Raw genomic sequence first — 21,532 nt, forward strand, 5'->3', positions numbered from 1 at the left:
GAGGTGAAACAGAATTTATTCAGTCTGTTTATTCAGATCTCAGTGTGCAAATCTGAGTTTGGTTGATCTGAGTGAAATTATCTAAAGCATTTCTTCAAAATTCCATTATCCAGGAAATACAAGCTGCAGCCACGTGCAAAACTTTGTAATTAATTTCAGACTGCATTAATACAAGTCCCTACCAGTCAGCCCAGTCACACAGGTAAATATGCATGCTGTGCCAAGGCTGATGATGACCCACATCCCCTCAGAGAGCCTGAGGTCAGTAACTGCAGCCATTGAACAGCAGCACAATGTGGCCTGAGGAACAGGCACTCCATTACACAGGATGTGGCATACCACAAATTAAAAATAGCACACAGCTTCAAAGGTTAAAAATACCTGCAAAATTGAACTGCTACCTTTTTTACAATTGTTTCAACAATTTCTTAAAACTAACCTGAGCAGTTTGGCAAATCCTTGAATCCCCAACTGAACAAGTTCAGCAGGTGACATAAGGTAAAGCACAAGAGGAAGTGGAACAGAATTTATTCTTTCCAGATCTCAGTGTGCAAATCTGAGTTCGGTTGATGTGAGTGAAATTATCTAAAGCATTTCTTCAAAATTCCATTACCCAGGAAATACAAGCTGTAGCCACGTGCAAAAAAAACTTTGTAATTAATTTAAGACTGCATTAATACAAGCCCCTGCCAGTCAGCCCAGTCACACAGGTAAATATGCATGCTGTGCCATGGCTGATGATGACCCACATCCCCTCAGAGAGCCTGAGGTCAGTAACTGCAGCCATTGAACAGCAGCACAATGTGGCCTGAGGAACAGGCACTCCATTACACAGGATGTGGCATACCAAAAAATTAAAAATAGCACACAGCTTCAAAGGTTAAAAATACCTGCAAAATTGAACTGCTACCTTTTTTACAATTGTTTCAACAATTTCTTAAAACTAACCTGAGCAGTTTGGCAAATCCCTGAATCCAATCTCCATTGGCTGCAACCACTCACTTCATCATTGCATAATCAAAGGTGATAACATGGACTTAACTTGCTTTTAAAATGTATGAGGTATATATAACCTACTTTATGTATTATTTATTTTCGTAGTTACCTCTGGTCTTGGCTGAGAATCAATAAGTAATAAAAAAAATATTTCACATTTTCAGTTTCTCTATGTATAAAAATCAATATCAAACTATATATTTCATTCTTACCTTGTGTTATCAGCCTGTAATGGATGGGCTAACATTTTAAGAGTACTCCAAAATGAATGATTCTGCAAGAGCCTCAGCTGCTCAGTGTGACAGATAACAGTGATACTTGCTGGTCATAAGGCTTTTAATCACAAAGGACCTCAAGGTATCTCAGACACCATCTGCATAGATCAAACTCTAAAGCACAGCCATCTCCAGATTCAGAGGAAGCCAAAAGCAACTCATCACTGCCCTGAAGAGCAGCAGAGACTCAGAAACCACCCCAGCTGCATGTGCAAGGTGAACAAATAAAATAAATTTCAGTTTAAAGAAAAACCTGACTAAGTTCCATCTTCAGTTAGGGCAGGATGACATAATTAAAACATAAATGAACTTTAACTTGTGATCTCTGCAGGAACACATTAAGGATGTTGGTCGTGCCACTCATGGCCTCCGTGCTCACCCAAATATTCCCAGTTTCCATGGGGAAAAGTAAAACTCAAGAAAACAACAAAGAACCTGCAAGAAAATGGCTACAACATTCTCTGCAGATCACAAAAACTAGCCTAGTTCTGAGAATCAGGCTCAAAATTGAGGGATTAAGTCAGGAGGACAGAGAATATGCCAAAACTCACCAGAGAGGAGCTGCTCTGTCAGCAGGGGATGACTCATGGTAGGATAGAGGATCCATCTCACTCCCAAAACACACCTCCACACTGGACTATTGTACCTCCCCAAATGAAATCCTTACTAATGCACTAAAGAGCAAAGATTTAAGAGGCCTTAATCTGAGATTCAGGTAAACAGTTCCTTTCAAGAAGTTAAAATATACATTAACTTTTTGTCGTCAACATTTTTTCATAAAAATCCTCTCTTTAGGATTTTTTCTCTTCTGGGAAGCTGAGGCCCCAGAAAGAGAACATAAACAATAATTATCTGCTGCTGTGGAATGCAGCAGGTGCATCTGTGAGTGTCTGGATTTACTGACCACTCACAGGAGAGCTTTCTTGCTTTCTGCCTGGACACAGAACTTTGTGGATTCCTATTCCTATTCTATTCTTAGCTTAGCAAGCTTCTGAACTTTTCTCTCTATTCCTATTAGTACAGTCATAATGAAACTTATATCATAAATTAATAAATCCAGCCTTCTGATGATGAAGCAAGATTCTCATCTATCTCTCTCACCCTGAGGAACCCTTGCAAAGCCATGCAACAACTTTTAGTCATGCTTAACAGCCACTAAAATGATCAAGAGGCATCCTCTCCTCATGAAAAGGAAAAAGAACACATTCCAAACGACAAAACTTCCACTGATGTATGTACTTTTTCCCAGTGGGGCCCAGCTTGCACACTTTACCTCCTAATAGATTGTTACAGGGCTTTGCAAGGGTCTTTCAGGGTGAAGAGAGAGGCGAGAATCTTGACTCCATGATCAGAAGGCTGGATTTATTATTTTATGATATATATGTTACATTATGACTATGCTAATAGGAATAGAGAGAAAAGTTCAGAAGCTGCTAAGCTAAGAATAGAATAGGAATGAACAACAACAGAGCTCTCTCTGATTCTGTCCCAGAGAGAGCTTGGTCTTTGATTGGCCATTAATTGTACACAAGCAACATGGGCCAATCCCAGGTGCACCTGTTGCATTCCACATTAGCAGATAACCAGTGGTTACATTGTTTCTCTGGGGCCTCAGCTTCCCAGAAGGGAAAATCCCAAAGAAAGGATTTTCCACAAAAGATCTGTGACAATAGGTGGTATCCCAGAATATGTAATCAGACAACTCCAAGTTGAGACATTTGCACATCCCAGCACATTTCCCACAGATACCCTGGTTACACCAGGCAGGGTGACAGCAGCTCCTGGTGGTGCTGGGATTGCTGGCCAGGCACTCACTCTCTCTCCGCACGTCGGCAAGCGCCGCGTGCAGCTCCTCCTTGAACACAGCTGCTTCCTGGGCAATCTTCTCCCCCTTGTCCAGCAGGTTCCAAGTGGCCTCCTCCACAGAGGCAAGCAGGACACGAGCTCTTTTGGAACGGCCCTTCTTCTTACTAGAAGGATTCTGTGGACAGTTCACTAATGTTGTAACCTACATTTAAAAGAGACAATCATGGTTTAAGTTCTACAAGTGAATTTATATTGTTATTAAAATAAAAAAATATATATAATTATGAATAAGCAAAGAGATTCCCTCTGCTTTGGAGACAGACAGGCAAGCTCAGCATTAATACCAAGAATGGGCAAAAGTACTGAATTCAATCTAATGCAATTTTACCCAGTATGCATCATCTTTGTGTTCCTCCTTCTGCAGGATCAAAGCAAAGCTAACAGAAATGTCACTATTATGTTCTATGAATCCTGATGCCAACTCCTGCCACTGCTTGTTTTAAAACCTGCTTATAATAAAACAAAGAAATACCAGTGCTATCTGAGGAGGCTTCAGCAAGGCAGGAATCATGGAACCATTAAGGCAGGAAAAGAGCTCCAAAAGCACCAAGTCCAGCTGTCAAGCTAACATTGCCAAGCGCACCCCTAAATCACAGCCCAAAAACACCACAGCCCAAAAACACCACACCCCAAAAACACCACAGCCCAAAAACACCACACCCACGTGCTTTCTGCATGCTTCCAGGGAGGGTGCCTCCACCGTGTCCCTCAGCAGCCTGTTCCACTGCTGGGCACGCCTTTCAGGGAAAGAATGTTTTGTTAACATCCCATCTAAACTGTCCTTGGTGCAACCTGCGGCCATTTCCTCTTCTCCTAGCACTCACTGCCTGGAGAAGGGACCACCCAGGCACAGCCAGAAGGGTCCCTGAGCCTCCTCCTCTCCAGGCTGAGCCCTCTCAGCTGCTGCTCCTTTCCCCAGCTCCTGGCCCTCCCCTGGACAGGCTCCAGCACCTCCATGTCCTTCCTGTCATGAGGGGCCCAAGACTGAGCACAGGGCTCAAGGTGTGGCCTCACCATTGCACAATCACTGCCCTGGTCCTGCTGGCCACCCCATTTCTGATCCAAGGCAGGCTCCCACAGGCTCCCTGGCCACCTGCTATCAGCCAGCACCCACAGTTCTCTCTCCCCAGCAGTGCTGGCTGTTCCCATACCTCCAGTGTAAGGCTTGCAAAGTATCCCAGAACGAGTACAAACACCTTTCACAATGCTTTCTCTTCTCACCAAAGGGGCATCCCTGTGGCCAGAGCTCAACACCTCCACATTCTTCAGCATGCTCTCAACATTAATATTGCACATCAATTTGCCCAGAATTTATATTTACTGCAGCTTAGACCAAATTTTATTTTTACCAATGCACTTCAACACCCATAAAGAACTTGTTTTTATAGACCATCCCACTCCACATTCCTATCATCTGAATACAGCCTCCACACTCCAAGAGAATGTTTCTGAAAGACTATTCTCTAAGGCATTGCTTGAGCTGCCACACTAAGGAAAGACTCCAAAACCATTTTTTGTTAGTGTTGGGCAGATATTTTAAAGCACACCTTATTTTCATAAAGCTCACTGATCCTTTTGAATGCTCCTGTTCCCTGAACACAGATAGTACAGTGCTCCATGTGCCTTACTCACCTTCAGATCCCATCCATGAATTCATGCACTTGAGTGCTTCTCATGAATCACTGCTTGTAAACACAACTGACAAACATCCTGTGGGTAACATTCCTATAAACACATCTACAAACACAAAAGCCCTGACCCCTGCACCATTCATGCAATTTAGGGGGGGAGAAGGAGCATCCACTTGACATCAACTGCTTTGGCATGCCACAAGGGAGAGAGCAACATAAATAACTCTGGCTCAGATTGTTAAAGAAGGCTTGGGTATTTTTCTGACTCTGGCTCAAAGGAAGAAAATGGAATTATTTATTGCACATAAATCAGCCAGCTGGTAGAGAATGCACTGGGAATAAAAATCTTTGTCTTTTATTTTTACAAACACTTCAATGTCAGTTTTAGAACATTTAAGACAGTTTCAATGTCCATATTTTTAAGAATGAGTTACAGATTAAAGGCTAATACTTCCAATAAGAAAGGCATAAAACACCATCAAAAATTAGAAGTGGCCCCAAAAAAATCTATCAAATAGAAGGGTTTTTTAAAATTTTAAGTATTTAATCACTATTTCAGTAGAAAATAATGTATTCTACTTTGCAGATTTTTACTGCAGTTTTTTTAATGTTAAATATCATTCTGCATACTGCTCATTGATATGTGGAGGAGGAAAGGAAATAAAACAAATGAAAAAGTATAAAAAAATAGCTATTCCTGCAGGTGAAAACTCTTGACTCTAAAACCCTGCATCTTCAGCATCACTCTCAGGAAATACTGGAGGTGGCAAATACAAGTCAAATACAACTCAAAATTTGTTAGATAGCTCTTTGCTCATGGGGATTATGGAAAACAGAAAAACTACTCTGAATTCTCTAACACAGAAGCCCAAGGAGGAATGTAAAAACTTTCTACAATCCTACCCAGAAAGAACTGAAGCACAGACTAACACAGTGTGCCATTGTTACCCTGCACAGCACATCCCCAGCCCTGGGAGGAACAACACAGCTGTGCTAAAGGCACAAGGAGTCTGTAAACCATTTTCTGGGCCATGTGCCTCCACATTTACAGGGCTGAATCGTGCCATTGCTGCCTGGTATTGTCATTAGTTATCAGGATAAAGAGGTGGGTATTTGGTTATGCCAAATACTAAGTTTCTAGCAAACTCTGAAGCAGTTCTTCCAATGCTATATTCAGTTACTGGCAGCACTTTGAGACAATCTCTCAATACTGCAGTAGTTCACAATGCAATGTCTTGATACCTTGAGGATCACAGTATTTGGTTCACGTTTATTTTAATAGAAAAAATATTTTTAAGCATCAATCATAAAACATTCTTTTTTGTTAACAATGTAGCTCAGTGTAACTCCATGTCAATCCCTAGACATTAGGGATTAGGAAAACCAAGACAGGAACTCTGAATCATTTCAAATCCAATGTATTTGTGTTATACACAAATAAACACTGGCTAATCCCACCCAGTGAGCAGAAGGTCAAATCAGCATACAGAACTAAACCAACAGTGTGTGCTTTCCCTGTGAGCCAACATCTGTGGTGTGGATGACAGATCCAAGGCTTCCAACTTGCCTGGTTTTCATCAGTGATCCAAGGGACTCCAAAATGCAGGGATTTTCCTCCACACTGTGTCAGCTGAACCATGCTAACTTTGACAAGTACCTTCTTTGGTGTGCTGATTGAGAACTAGAGTGAGAAGCCTTCCTTCCACAACTAACATCCTCCAAACAGCTGCAATACAACAAAGGCCACAGACAGAGGGAAACACCCAGGGCAATTTAGGGACAGTGTTTTACTCCAAGGAGAGAGAAGCTGCCAGCTCAGAGAGGGTTTTACACAAAGCAGCTGCTGCACTGTTTTCAGAGTTTCACAGCAATCAGCACTGCCAGTTCACATGGCAGGGAAGAGAGAGGGTCAGTTCAGCAAGGGATCTGCAGCTATTGCCACAATGACTCCCTAGGTACCTGCCAGGCTGGCTCTGCCTCAGTATTTTCCTGTACTGATTAATCTAAGGATTAATCTGTTAATCTGTTAATCTAAGGACTGCCCTCACACTGAGCATACCTGGCTAGGACAGACTTCAGAGAACCTCAAGCACTTCCATTGTTTCTTTCCTGCCACAGCATTACGAGACCATTAAATAAATAAATTCCAACAGAATTCTCAAAATAAAGTTAAATTGCATTCCAAGCAGCAGTTGCTAAAGTGAATCTGGCAAGAACATCATTTTTATCTGTGACTGGTCTCTTTCTAAGGACAGACTAATTTTCATTTATTATCTTTCCAGCCTTTCAATCACCTTTCATTAAGTATGAACTTTAATCCCTGTTCTTACACTTTTAACATTTTCTTTTGAAGGATCCACTCAAAACATAAGTTTTCCTTCCACGGGTATGAAACAAGCAAAGCATTAGGCTTAAGAGAGGGAAAAGACAGTCAAAATACTCTCTTAGAGCCAAAGCATTTCCAAGTGAACAGGCTCAAGCTTTTCAATGGTTGAGAAGAGCTGGAAGGGAAAAACCCACAAAGCTTAGATGATTTCTTTGTTTTATTCTGGATCTGCACTTTCTGTGTTTTGTCAGGTTTCTTTGATCCTGCCAAACTCAAACCAAAATTTACTTTTCTTTACCCCTCTAAGAACACCCACAGTGCTGCAGCTGCCTCAGCACAGTCTGAGCTACTGGTTTATAAGAGGTTTTTAAATTCAGTTTATCAAGACATCTATTCTTACTACTTTGAAACTCATTTTGTAACCATCCACATACCCTCAACAACTTCCACAAACCACTGACCTGTTAACTGAGGGTTTTCACACCATCAATCACATCCAGGCAAAAATAAATAAAGAAAGGCAGACAAAATGAGAGAGAGGCAGATCAGTTAATAGTAGCTGGAAATAAAGTCATGATAGAAAAGAAAAGGTCACTTTCTGAGGAAAGTAACCTTAGACAGGAAAAATGAGTAAGGGAAGAGAAGACCAAAAAAAATTTGGGAGAGGCAAAGCTTCAAATAGGGAAAATACAACTTTATTTTTAAAGAATTACTTACTTCACACACTGGAATTCCATTTGCAGTGCATTCTACATTTAAGCATCTCACACTGTGCAAGAGACCAGCTAGAACATGCAGCATTTACTGGGACAGACTGGGGGCAAAGCTGGAAGTGACCAAAGGAATGGCCAAACGTGGAAGGCAGAGCCCTGGCGAGCTCCTGAGCCAAGGGCAAGTGCAAAAGAGCTGTGGGTGTGACTCTCAGAATAATGTCTTCAGCCAAAAGTTCTTCAGCCTTATTCCCCTCCCTCTATGGTTATCCAGATTATTTCTGCAACTCTAAAATACCTGAATTATCAGTGGTTCCAGTAATTTCTCCACTGTGAACGTCTGGATCTGCAGATTCCGGGGATCAATTTTCAGTTTAATGTTGGGCACTTTTGTTGACATTTCACCTGGGTACAAAACAAGAGAAGTGCAATAAGCCAATATTAGCCATGACTACAAGCCTTCTGTCAGAGCCCAGAGATCACCTGTGTGAGTATACACTTGTTTCATAACAGAGGCTGATCTCAAGAAATACAATTAACTCTCCCGATTCCCCATTTCTAAACCGTTAAAAAAATACCCTGATACTTCCATAATCTGTAAAATCATAAAGTACATATAACTCCTTATGTTCACTCACAGATTAACTGACCACATGTTAAAAAAAAATACAGAGATAATTCAATTAGAATACCACTAAATAAAATCCTCTACTAGTACAGAAAGGATCTTTAAAGCAAAAACATTAAATTCCATCACTGAATTCATCACAAAACAAAAACATTAATGCTATGTGCACAATATGTTATCTCATTCCACGTGCCAAATTACAGGGGTTATATAATAAGCACCTTAAGAACAAAAAGCATATACAGCAGTGCTTAAAATTTCTGGAAATTACCAGCAGAAAAAGGGAAACATTTTGTTATTTTATACCCTGCAAGAACAAATATTTTCTAAGTGTCAAGACAGATTAAGTTGAGAAAGCCTATTACTGAAGTCAATAAGATGGAAGTAAAGCCAAGTAAGGTCTTTAAAGTGAATAAATCATTCATTAGGAACTTGCTGCAGAATCTACTGATGTGAATGAATAGTTTCCACCAGGTTCACTGGGCCATGGCTCAGGCCATTAGCCTGAAATGTGTGTGTGTCAACAAAGAATTACAACTGCTTTAGCTGGATTGCAACCCATTATTGTCCCAAAATGAAAGACACTTTAGATTTTGCAGTAACTCAACTTCTTACAAAACACAGCTTGGCAAAGCCTTTTTAGCCAATAAAGACTTCAAATACACAAATAATGGATATCTGTCCTTTTTAAGCAAGACTTATGCCAACCACTGCTGCTGCATAATGAAGTAATGAGGCACTGCAATTGTGCAGGCTGAAGAGATATATGGTCACCTTCCAGTGAACCTGGCAGTGATTTAATAAAACACAGTATGGGTTATAAATTAAATAAAACACATTCTGGGTTCCTGCAGCAAGGGGTGTAGAAGTGGATCTGGAGAGGTATCCACATTTCACTTACAAGCAAAGATAATATGAGCAATAATCAAAGAATTAAGGTATCAAGCAAATTAGCGTTTTGCCATTCTCATTAAAGGTTACAGAAGTGGCAACTTTTTCTTTAATTCCAAACTATACTCGTGGCAGAGCTAAGCTCCCACAAATTCAACTGCACCCAGGCAGTCAAGAGCATATGGAATGAACTGATTTTGCAGTTTTAATTCTGAGCCAAAACAGAAAGAAACCTGAGATAAGACTGACCAGAAAAAAAACACTTATCCTTCCACAGATATGAATGGAAAGAGAACTCTAGAAAGCAAATTAACTGCCCGTATTTTACACATTTAACATTTAGATACTTTCACACAGAAGCTCCTGAGCCACTTTCCCTGTGTCCACCCCTTAACCAAAAACCCTTTCATTCAACAAGATCCTGTGCTCCAGCTTCACTGGGATTGCATCACACCACACATTCCACACTCTGGGTAAGGTACATCCTTTTCTGCCACCTGTAATTCACTGGTTTTCTACATCTTTGGCCAAGATTTCAATGAGTGAAATATTGGCCAAAGATGTAGAAAATCAGTGTTTTGTGTTTGTAGAAAACCAGTGTTTAACTCAGTTATGTTCTGCTTTTTATTCACATAAGGAAAAAAAATAAATCTTTATGATGGTGTTGATTACCAACCCTCATCTTCGATATTTTCACAAGTCTCCCAAAATATGGGCACTGACTGAAATCCATCCCAAGAGCTGCAAAGAGATGGCAGGGATCCACAGTGCTGGGCACTTTTTCTGCTCAGACACATCAGGGACAAGGGGACAGGTAAAGGATGCTGCCCTAAAGCAGCTGACTCAGGTTATTTTTCTGCAGATACATTCATGCTTTAAACCCTGCAGTGGCTTCCCCACAATTCCTTCATTTCTATCAAGGGTGTCAGCACCTGCTTTACTCAAAATGGAGAAATTGAACTTTTTTGCTGCTTGCTCTCCATTCCCACAGCACTATCTCCTCTGCTACATGCAATCTGCAATCTTCAGGTCTTTTCTAAATATTGGCAGAAAAATAAGTAGTTGGAATTAAAGTCAGTTCCTGTTACTAAAGGACTACCATGCTCCAGGATCCCACCACAGAGCACTCCCAAACTTGGAAAATATTACAAATCCAACTCCATCTTTGCAGGTCGGAAAAAATGTGAATCCATGTGCCATGACTTTCCCTACTCTGGGCTGTTCTGAGGTTTTTGCTTGTTTGTTTGTTCCTTGCCCTTAGCACACTGTCCAACATCAGCATTTTTATCCTTTGCTTGAGCCCTGAGTTCCAAAGGCAGTTAAGGCAATAATAGCTTTTAGCCTTGAGTCGGGCCCAGAACGAGCCATCAGCTGAAAGTCAATTGCAAAAACTATTGTCTCTGAAAATTTCAATTATATTCTAAGATATAAATAACCCACTTAAGGGCTCACCTGCTGATTCCAGCAATATTTTTAGGTAAAATTCTAATGCTTCCTGAAACTTCCTTTTGTTTCTAAAAAGATAGAAATAGTTTTGCAAGCCAATGCAGCGAAAACCACAAGACCTTAAATTATTCTGAAAATCTGACTACATATTTTTAGCTTACCAGGCTCTCCTTGCTGTTATATACCATATAGGCTAATCAATATTTCAATTGGGTTCTTTAATTATTTCTTTTTAACTAAGGATAAGAGGTGATAGAAAGAAAAATAAACAGCCAGTAAAGATCATCCTGAGATTTTCTCTGGCATTTCCACTTACTAAGTGAACCTCTGTCCTTCCACATCATACTCATTAAGATGACAAAACCTGATGTTTGCCTCAGCGAAAAAAGTGCAAATCAACATTGCACCTTCTTTTTTTCTTTTTTTAATGCATTTGTCTACTGCAGTACATCCCCCTAAGCACAGCAGGGGCCCTGCCTGAGATATTTTGGTAGAAGGCTGAATAACCTCACACTCAGTCAGATTAACCTCTACAGGAGGCAATCTCAGCCCTGCACACCAGCAGCTCTCACAACACTCAGGATGTTAAGCATGTGTTACAAGACACAGCTGTGTCCCACAACAGCCAGAAAACCAGCACACTCCTACCACATGCTACCAACCTCAGGATCATGGAAATTCTGTCTTTTCATCAGATGTCAGAACTATGGAGTCTGTTGGTGTAGTAAGAAAAAGACCCTGGAAAAAGAGCCAAAGTCTATATCCCTCTGCAATGCAACGTACACTGTACACAGACAGAAAGCACCAAGTGTCAGAAAGCAGAGCCAAAGCCATTCTGCATAAATCAGAAACCCTGGACTTTAGAATCCATTTGCTGCCAGATTGTTAGAAAGCCAACAGTGCATCATCACTCACCTATGCTAGCAAACATATGGTCCAAAAGCAGCACTAAAGCACTGTCTATGTAATTTCCTTGTGCTGGGAACTCCAGTGGCAATGCCCTGGCTGCCTAGGGGCTCCTGAGGCATCTGCAGGCACTGCCTGACAGGCTCCCAGTGTATTTCAGGGTGACTGACAGCACACAGGCTGGCAGGGGGATGGGCATCCTTAAAGCTGAACACTGGAGTGCCAGCCTGGCAACAAAGCTCAGGGCTGGAAAGGTTTTCAACAATTAGATGGCACAAGGCATGACATGACTTACACTCGCAGCGATTGTTCTTGGAATTTGCAGCACAGAACCGTTCTGCCATGCATTCTGTGTGCCAGCCTCAGTGTGGAGGCAGTGACTCACCCTCACACTCCTGAGCTGGACAGCAAAGGGATTCACAAAGCTCTCACCCGGGGACTTGGCACCAAATTTGTTTGCTCTGTTGTTTTTTTTCTATTGTATGGTGCCCCACAATGACACACAATCTATTATCCTAGCAGCTTCAGAAAATGCAAAGGCCTATTGCCTTCTAGAAAATGAAGAAAAGTTAAAGTAGTCACGATTTGTATTTTTTACCAAGATATATATAGACAGGGCACCTGAGGATTTCCAAGATATGAAACATTGCTGAGAATATGTAACAGAATTGTTTTACTATTTGTTCTTAATTCCAGTATTTCCTATACAGCTTTATTAGTTGTTACAACAGCACTCTGGGAATAAACCTTGTCAGCCTTTTTGCTGCCTGAGTCACTACAGCAAGTGCAAATCAGACTCCATAGAAGGCACAAAAAACAATTACTGCGTTTTCCTTTCATTCTCTAGCTGACACACAAAATAAGACACTCAGGATGCTAAAATCTTCTAGCTCAGGCTGCTGTACTCTGCAGGCTCTGGAATGGAGCAGTGCCTCTGACACCTGGCCCATCCAACACCAGGTAAAGTCTGTAAAGCACCTGCTAAATTATTGAAATCTCCACACAAAGCTGACAGCCTACTCCATAACCATCTCAGCTTTCATCATTTCTTACCACTAGCAACAAGAAACATCATTAAGGCACAGACACCAAAAAGGGGAGCTGGAGAAGGTGGCAAGATTCAGATCCATAAATAACATTTATTCACTGAAAGCCCCTTTATTTAAACAGGCTTTGCATTTAGGTGTAGGTTGGCAATGAAGTAACTGAAAGATTTTTTTCATCTTAGCCCCAAAAATTAAAACCAGAAAAACACAGCACTTCTTTTTGCATTTCAGTTCTGCCTGTGTTTATCTCCCTAGAGCAGTTTTTCAATGCACATCTGAAGAGCAGCAAAAATTCACAAGAAAATAAGATTTCCACCAAGTTCTTCAACACAGTTCTCAGCATAAATAATGTGATACATCAAACCTTACAAACAATCTATCAAGAAAACAGCATAAGCCTAGTTCTTTATGAATATTGAAGAATCCCCATGGCAAGCAATGGTATCTGATTAACCTAGTGGCATTAAAAGGTTTTGTTAAGGTTTATGAAAAAAAACAAAAAACTTTTGAGGTGGGATAAAGCATCTCACCTCAACAAACTTGTCTCATGAATACTTTCTTATACCTAGTGAGATGAAAATTTAAGATTTTTCCCAGGTTTATAACATTCAGAACAAGCTCTCTTTTCCTTGTTCAGTAACCATGATTATTTTCCCTACAGTGCTGTCTGTCAAAGCACTGTTTCAAGCAGAGGTGCTGTTCCACTGTCACATAAGGAAAAAATCCCAGAGGAAAAATTGATTACTCCAGATCAGAGAGAATGCCAGTGGCAGAGCACTGCAATAAAACCACAACTGAAGCACCTTACCCTCACTTTCTTTAACTGAGGCCACAAAGCAGGCTGAGGAGAGCAGAAGATTTCCAGAAACAATTTACACTATAAACCTACAGAACATCATCTCTATTCCTTACTCCTGTGTCAGGGTTCCCCTGACACTGGTACTGCTCATTCCTAGGAAGGTCAGAAATGCTCTCCCTTACATGTCCTACCAGCATCTCTCCTCCTGTGAATGCACACACCTCAGGCAGCTGCAGCACCAACAAATTCCAGATGTTCCAGCAGTGGGAATCCACAGCCTGAGCAGCTCCACAGCCTTTGGAAATACTGGCATTCTGGATTGTTTCTCAACCAACAGCTACCCAAAAAATGTGTTACTGCCTAAACCTACAGCCACTGCAGGCAACTCCTTCCCACTGCAGTCTGACAGGGAAACTGGGGACCTGACAGTATCTCACTCCCAGCAAACCAAATCAAATCCCTCACCAGAGGAGTTCTGCTGCACATGCACCACTGTGGGCGACAGCAGAATTAAAGTAATGCTGCTTAGGCCAGAAATACAAAAAAAATTCATATTTTTTAACCTATTTTAAATTCTTAAATAAAACCCCAAAATCCTTCCCCATGAGTCCCAGTGCTATTTTCACTGCAGACAGTTTGAGGCCAGAGCAAGGACTCCTCTGTTTAAGTGGCACACAGCTCTGCCAGGGATGGCTATCTGAGCCCCTAATGATAGGTTAAGGAGGTCTGGCTCCAAGCCCTCCCTTTTGTTATCACATTTGAAGTGTTCCTATCTGTGTTCAGAACCAGAGACCAGGCTCAAATTAAGTTCAGGTTGACCTTCCACTAAAAATAGGATATTGTTCAACTCATTGAAATAATAGACAATAATAGAAATTCCATGAGGTGCTACTAAAAGATTTCAAATGTTATTTCTTTTAAATACAGTTCCCCATTTCCCCTTACTGCTATTTGCTGACAGTTATCTATGACAACACTACACTCTGCTGTTTGGCCTTAAAAATGTGTCTCAGCTGCAAAGAGGTAAAAAGCCAGGGTTCCTTCTCTTTTTGCCAAGAGATGTGGTTGTTTCCTACCCCAGGATGCTTCACCACCACGTACCTCTTTATGTAACTAACTGATATAAATGTTATAAATGTTTGTATTATTTGTTTTGTCCAGTGACCTGAACAGTGCTTTAGCATTCTAGAACAGTCTTCTTCTTCCCCACTGCTTACAGACGTGCCCAAAACAACCCCAAACCCCATCTGGCTGAAGTGCAGTCTTATAAAAAAACAACCAAACTTTGTTCCAAGGTGAATTAATTTCCAACATTCATCAACGGGTTTGAACCAGGAGAAAACAGCAAGAGTTCATTATGGTTTCCTTCCAAATGCCTGTCACAAGGCCCAGTTCTTTGCTGCTGGTTATCTCTGGGCTTCCCTAGGTCTGAACACAGCACTTGTCTTCAATTTAACCTAACAGAAAAGTGTGCACAGAAGGGTTTTGAAATGTGCACAATGTTACACTGAATACAACAGCTCTCCTTTGGCCCTCTCTTATATGAACTTTTTTTAAAATATTTTGGAATTTTTAAGAAATGGTATAAAATGGTGCAGTAACTCATTATTTTCTCACTGAGGTGGGATAAACACACATTCACACAAAGCTTCCTTCAATCAGGTGCAACATCCAGCAAAGCACCAGGAGCTAAGCTCAACTTTTTTAAACAATAGCACCCATGCAACACTTTATTCTTCATTTTCCAATATTCCAGAATGGCTTCTCAGATTTGGAAAATAAGCAAACACACTGCACAACTTCAGCTACTGGCTTGAAGCGATAAGACCATGACGATTAAAATATTTAGAATATTCAGAATTTTTTTTTAATCATGTTTTAAAGTTTTTTGGTTTGTTTTTTGGGTTTTTTTTTTTTTTTTTGAAAGCTGGCCAAGAAACCCAGCCTTTTAATTTTTCTTAACTTTTGGAGAGATTGTCTTATCAAGCAGCTCCAGTTCCATTTATAGCTTCAAGCGCTTCCACCACGAAGAGGAAAATTGCCCACACTGTTCTTCAGTCTTACCTTTTGAATCAGGACTCCAGGGAAGGGAGCAGCCAGGACAGCTCTGTGAGCTCCACCTGAGGCAGCCGCGCTCCGGGGCAGGGACAGCGAGGCTGCGAGGCCTCTTTTGGAAGGGACAAAGTGGGAGGGCAGCGCGGCCCTGAGCTCCTCCCGAAACGGCAGCGCCTCTGCTGGAGGGATCACTCCGAGACAGCCAAGCCCATTGCCAAGCAGGCCTTCACAGAGCTTCCAGAACCTGCAGCGACACCAGGGAAGGCAATTCCTCAGAAATCCGTGAGGCTGAACGCGAGAAGGGAAAGGGGAAGGAGGAAAGCAAAGTGTGGTTGGAAATCCACACTCAAATACAGATGCAATGTAGCTCTCCTTCATTCACCTTCACAAAACACTCAGAACACACTTCCAGATTGATAATTGTAAGATTTTCCACCAAGGCAGACATTTATAAATGGATATGAGTTAAGTTTTGCTAATCTGCTAACAGAGTAAATTAGATACAGTACACATAGAACAAGAAAACTCCTGAAACTCCCAAAAGGCAGAGGCTGCTCAATATTTGCATCTATTCTGCTGGAGACCAGAGGTCCCAGATCACTCAACCTGAACATTTGCACAACGTCGGGCTGGATTTTCATTTTGGAAAATCTCAACCAAAGCACTTTGGTTGTTTGATTAGAGGTAAAAAGGGCACAGACAGCCTCAAGGCTGAGTAACCTGGCACTGCCTAACAGCACTGGGGAGACTCAACAAGGAATGAGGGGAAAAACACCCAAACCTAAGGAAGGAGCACATTGGGACTACACAGAAGAGAGGAGGAAAAAAAAAAGAAATAAAAATACCTGAACATACATAATAGTACTGAAACAGTTGCAAGGAACAGGAAAAAACATCAATCACATTTAAGCCCTGTCATGCAATGGCCAACTGATTTCAAAAGTGTCTTCTGCACTTAGAGATGCAGAGAAGGAATGCAGCAAAAAGGATTATGGATGCAAAAGCATCAAATATTATTAATATAAACTAAGCAGACTTTCCTAGATTATATAATAATTTATTATGGAGAAATGTACGTGGTATTGCCATATTAAGCTTACAATTTTATTCATAATTCATTCCTCTCATGATCATATTTGAAGCTTAAACCCTGAAAAAATCCTTCTTTTCTCACCTGCAGCTCATGAATTTAGAAGATATGAACAACAACAGACAGTTAAGAAAGCTGCTGGAGTAAGATTTAATTTTCTGAGCACTGTATTAAAACTGTACCATGCAATGCAAGTATAAATCTCACCACCTGCAGTTAGTATTTCTCAGCATTCCTTAGCTCTCTCATTTACCTCATGAACGTTATTTAAAAGTTAACAACAAAAACACAATTCACTTCACGGCAAAGGTCAATATAGATAAGTGGATTTATGTAAATGATCCCTATTGCACTTTTCTAACCATCAGATCTTTGTAACTGCATCAGTGTTTTATTTATTAAGCAAATTGCTCTAGAGGTGAGCAGCAACCCTCTTTGCTTTGATAAACTCACTAAGAAGGGCGTTAAAATGCTCATTTTATTTGAAGTTTTTTGACCCATCATTTTGAGTTATCAAATGAGGAATTGGATTCAGCTGCTTAAGGTAAACACCTAAAACTATTTTATATACTGAAAAATCCATCAGAAAAACCTCTTAGATACCCCAGGCATCCCACAGACTTCAACCATCTATGCATGGGTGCTTTAAAAGGCTAAAAGTGTCTAAATCGGTGCTAGGCACCAATGTTCAGACACCTCTCACAACTGGAGAGGAGCTGCTTCAAATTCTGGGCACTTATTAAGAGGGATTGCTTCAAAAGCTGTGATAACTTCATGGCAGCAGTCAGAATTAGCAGGTTTTGGACAAGGTTCTTGCCATCCCAATAAAAATAAGCACTATCTTACAAAACACCCTGAAAGCATTTTCAGATGTTGCTGGCAAAGCTGAGAGGAGTGTTTGTACTAATACACCAAAAATGGGGCAGCAGGGGCAACTGTGCTCTCATTTCCTTGGCAAGATGGACGAAAGCAGAAGCAACTACACTCAAAGAGACCTCCTAAAACCCCTCTATAAAATATATTTTTGCCTACTTACATACTCATACCGTTCATGCCACAGAAAGTCGGTGTGAAATGCTGAAAGTTCTGAGCAAAAGGCCACCAGGTCCAGGGTACACCAGAGTATCCAGAAATACCTCTCTGAGCCACATTCTCTCCTCAGTAAGGGGGGGACATCCATATCCCTCTTTGGCCCAAAATCCTCCCCAGTTTCTACACTGAAGGGGCCGTCTGCCTCGTCAGCATCCTGAATACACAGCACACCTGCATTCCAACACGCCCAGCTCCCTGCTTCCCTTCCCTTCGCCCTTTCATCTCCCACAGAACACTCTTGGGAGTACCTGGAGCCGGCCATGGCAATGCCCAGGCTGACCTGAGGGGACGGAAGGGCAGAACCTGAGGGGATGGAGGAGGTCTGACCTGAGGGGAAAAGGGCAGAACCTGAGGGGAAAAGGGCGGAACCTGAGGGGAAAAGGGCAGCAACCTGAGGGGATGGAGGGGGTCTGACCTGAGGGGAAAAGGGCAGAACCTGAGGGGAAAAGGGCGGGAACCTGAGGGGATGGAGGGGATCTGACCTGAGGGGAAAAGGGTGGGAACCTGAGGGGGGGTGTCTGGTCTGACCTGAGGGGAAAAGGGTGGGATGGAGGGGATCTGACCTGAGGGGAAAAGGGTGGGAACCTGCGGGGATGGAGTGGGTCAGAGCTGAGGGGAAAAGAGCAGGAACCTGAGGGGGGGGTGTCTGGTCTGACCTGAGGGGAAAAGGGCGGCAACCTGAGGGGATGGAGGTGGTCTGACCTGAGGGGATGGAGGGGATCTGACCTGAGGGGAAAAGGGCAGAACCTGAGGGGAAAAGGGTGGGAACCTGAGGGGATGGAGGAGGAGGTCTGACCTGAGGGGAAAAGGGCATTTTAACATTTAAATTTTAAATTTTAAATGTTAAATTTTAACATTTAAAATTAATCAAATAAGGTATCCATGAATACAAAGCAAATTTTAAATCAAATCTAGTATTCATATCTGCGTTGGGTGAAGACAATCCTAGTCTTGGCCAGTGATCATCCAGGTAAGGAACCTGGCCGATTCACCTTTTCCACACACCTGCATCTCACTTACCTGGATTGCACTCCCACAGAAGGCAAATGAAAAATTCCCAACTGGGGAGTGGGTAAATGTACCCCAGAATGGCAGCAGGGCATGGACAGACTGTCTGACCAAACACAGGACCTCAGACACAACCCTGTGCCCACCAGTAGAGATCTCATCATCTTTTCTAAAATTATTTCAATTCAGCTAGGCAAAAGAAAATTTTATAATCAGATTCTTTAACTTTCTTAAAATTTCACGCTCCTGCAATAACTTTTGATGTTAGCCCTCACTTGAAACAGTTCAGAAATAACTCTAATTTTTAGGAGGGCACATTCCAATATTCTGACTCTCCATTTGGTTTCAGTTATTATCTGTAAGTAAGCCCAGTAATTAGTAATTTCTTTCTATTTACTTCTAATAGAAGCACTGAGTTAATATATTTCATATTTGTACATTATTATTTAATCAGCCTTGTCAGAATGATATTGAATCCCTAAGACATAATTTTACACAAGCAAAAAATAATTTTATCTAAAGAGCTGACTCTTAAAAACAGCCTGCTTACAAGGCACTAATTCTCATTCCCACTGAGAAACCATGCAGTATGAAATTAGTAGTTTGGGAGTTTAAATTGCAAAATTAATTATATTACCATAAGTGTCAGAAATGAAATAGCAATGACTGAAATTCCTAAACTTAGTTCTTGAGATTTACAGAAATCTCAAGACCTCCATTGCTCCAGATTTTCTTTCAAACTATCTTTTAGAGTTTTCATCAGGCAGATTTTTCTTGCATGGGAAATGTAAGAAAAATCTTCAGGTGAGATAACCAAAGACTGAATAAATAAATAAAGCATAAATAAAGGTGGTTTTATTCTCTTTGTTACTGAGTTTTAGCTTTCCTTCATTCAAGGTGTTGCAATTCAAAATGTACAAATATTTGATTTTGAAGAATTGGGAAGGTTTATTACCGTGATCTGTCTCTGAGGCATAGTAACAATTAAAGTGGTCATTTACCCAGGACAGTCGCAACCAGCCAGTACTGCAAACAGATTTAAAGTTTGATTTAAATTTAAACAGATTTAAAGCACAAATGTGACTAACCAAGAGGGAGATTTTCTGATGAAGGTTTTTTTCATAACTGACCATGATCTGGTTTAATTTCTAAAGCTTCTGCTGATCTGGAGGTACTAACACAAGGTGCACTGCTGATGCCACCTAATGTCATAATTCCTCTCTGTAGTGACAATGTGGAAAATAGCCTGTAAAACTCAGCAAAAAAACAGGTTTTAATCACAACTACTTTAAACAGGCTGTAGATATTGCTTTTATGGGGGGAAAAAACTCCAACAAACTGGAAAATAAATCAAACAAAAAGTCGTGTAATTTAAGATTTGAAGCATACAAAAGGTGAGTAAATCAGGGTCTCCATACCAACATCTGTGCTCAGAATGGGGACAAAAATGAAGCAATGCAGAATGGGAGCCAGAAGCCTATTTTACTTTCACATAGGTGGAAAGAATATTACTCTTTGTGGTGTTGCAGATGCACTATGAAAGCCAAGTCTCATTAATAAACCTACCAGGAGGGTGGTTTTGGCCCAAGTAGCATTTTCCAATGATATTAAGTGTAGTTGGATATTGAATGCATATCCATTTACCTTCTGTTTCCATAAAAATGTAGATGTGTGGATAAACCAGTTGCAAACAGGAACATTCTTTTTGTTTAAAACCCAGTAAACCTGGTAAAGATGTGTTAAAGAAAAAGGTTCCAATCCAGTAGCACACACGTGCCCAAATTTGCCAAGATTATTTATTAAAAATAAGAATGCAACAGAACATTTGGCTGCATTGGCACCTACAACAACATTCAGCGATATAATTTGATAATCTTGTGACACTGAGCCTGTAATTTCATTAAAATTTAAGTAGAACTAATAGCATTTTTCCAAAAATGATCTGTTACTGAACATTTGAGAGGATTAGAGGCAAAAGCAGATTCTACAGTCTGTCAACTTTATGAGCCTCATTTTCAATAGTAAAATGAAAGCTTTGGGATAAAACTGTATGCCTCTTTTTGCAGATGCATGGGTGTTCAGACACCTCAATTAATATTTAGCTGCATGAGCAGGACCAGCACCAGGACACTTGGGTTTACCCAAACAGCAGAAATTCCTCCTTGTTCTTCTAGATAATGTTTATAAAAATACCAATATTAATTGGGATACCAGTGAATTCCATGGAAGCTGCCCAGCAGCCATTATATCTCAACAGATTTTGTCATCCTTGGCAAACAAACAAGGAAAAGTTTGATGTGTCCTAACTGAAGGAGTGAAGCCACTTTTGGTTCTCTACCTGAAATTTGCCCCCAGATCCATTCTTAGGCATTCACAGAATGTCACATTTTAGCCATACAGAACTTACCATAGTAAATTCTTATTTTCATCATCTGCATGGTTTCAGCTTTGTTAAATGATCTACAAAGCTAACAGAACAGACAGAACAGGAGGAATACAGAAGAAATACTCTTCAGTGTGCAGCATTAGTTTTCCTACTGTTATGTGTTTCTTCAGGGAGAAAACACAAAATTCTGTTGCCTTGTGGTGCAAGCATTATGTGTAAAACACAACTTATGTTGGAGTCATTATTTCATTCAAATTTCTTCAAGGGTGATGTCAAATTTACTCTTGAATATTCGAAGTTACGCATAAGCACAAAGTTGCTGTTCTGCCAACATTGCTGTAAATATTGTTAGCTTAGGCATAATCTAACCTATTGTTTCTG

General features: G+C 40.9%; 1 protein-coding gene across 3 annotated transcripts in view; it reads right to left on the bottom strand.

Annotated features, from left to right (window-relative positions):
* The window catches only part of CTNNA3 (catenin alpha 3), a 410,743-nt gene extending 395,063 nt beyond the window's left edge, over positions 1-15,680 (bottom strand). The window contains exons 1-3 of one of the 3 annotated variants that reach the window (XM_074544396.1): positions 15,585-15,680; positions 8,103-8,209; positions 3,087-3,279 (exon numbers count right to left, since the gene is read on the bottom strand). In XM_074544396.1, the coding sequence (XP_074400497.1) occupies positions 3,087-3,279; positions 8,103-8,204 (295 nt within the window). In that variant the 5' untranslated portion in view covers positions 8,205-8,209; positions 15,585-15,680. Of the gene's footprint in view, positions 1-3,086; positions 3,280-8,102; positions 8,210-11,684; positions 12,309-15,584 lie in introns of those variants that run through there. The other 2 variants (XM_074544398.1, XM_074544395.1) reach the window with 2 other exon arrangements.
* Between the last annotated feature and the right edge of the window lie 5,852 nt (positions 15,681-21,532).

This window comes from Zonotrichia albicollis, chromosome 7, assembly GCF_047830755.1.
Source record: "Zonotrichia albicollis isolate bZonAlb1 chromosome 7, bZonAlb1.hap1, whole genome shotgun sequence".
NCBI lineage: Eukaryota > Metazoa > Chordata > Aves > Passeriformes > Passerellidae > Zonotrichia > Zonotrichia albicollis.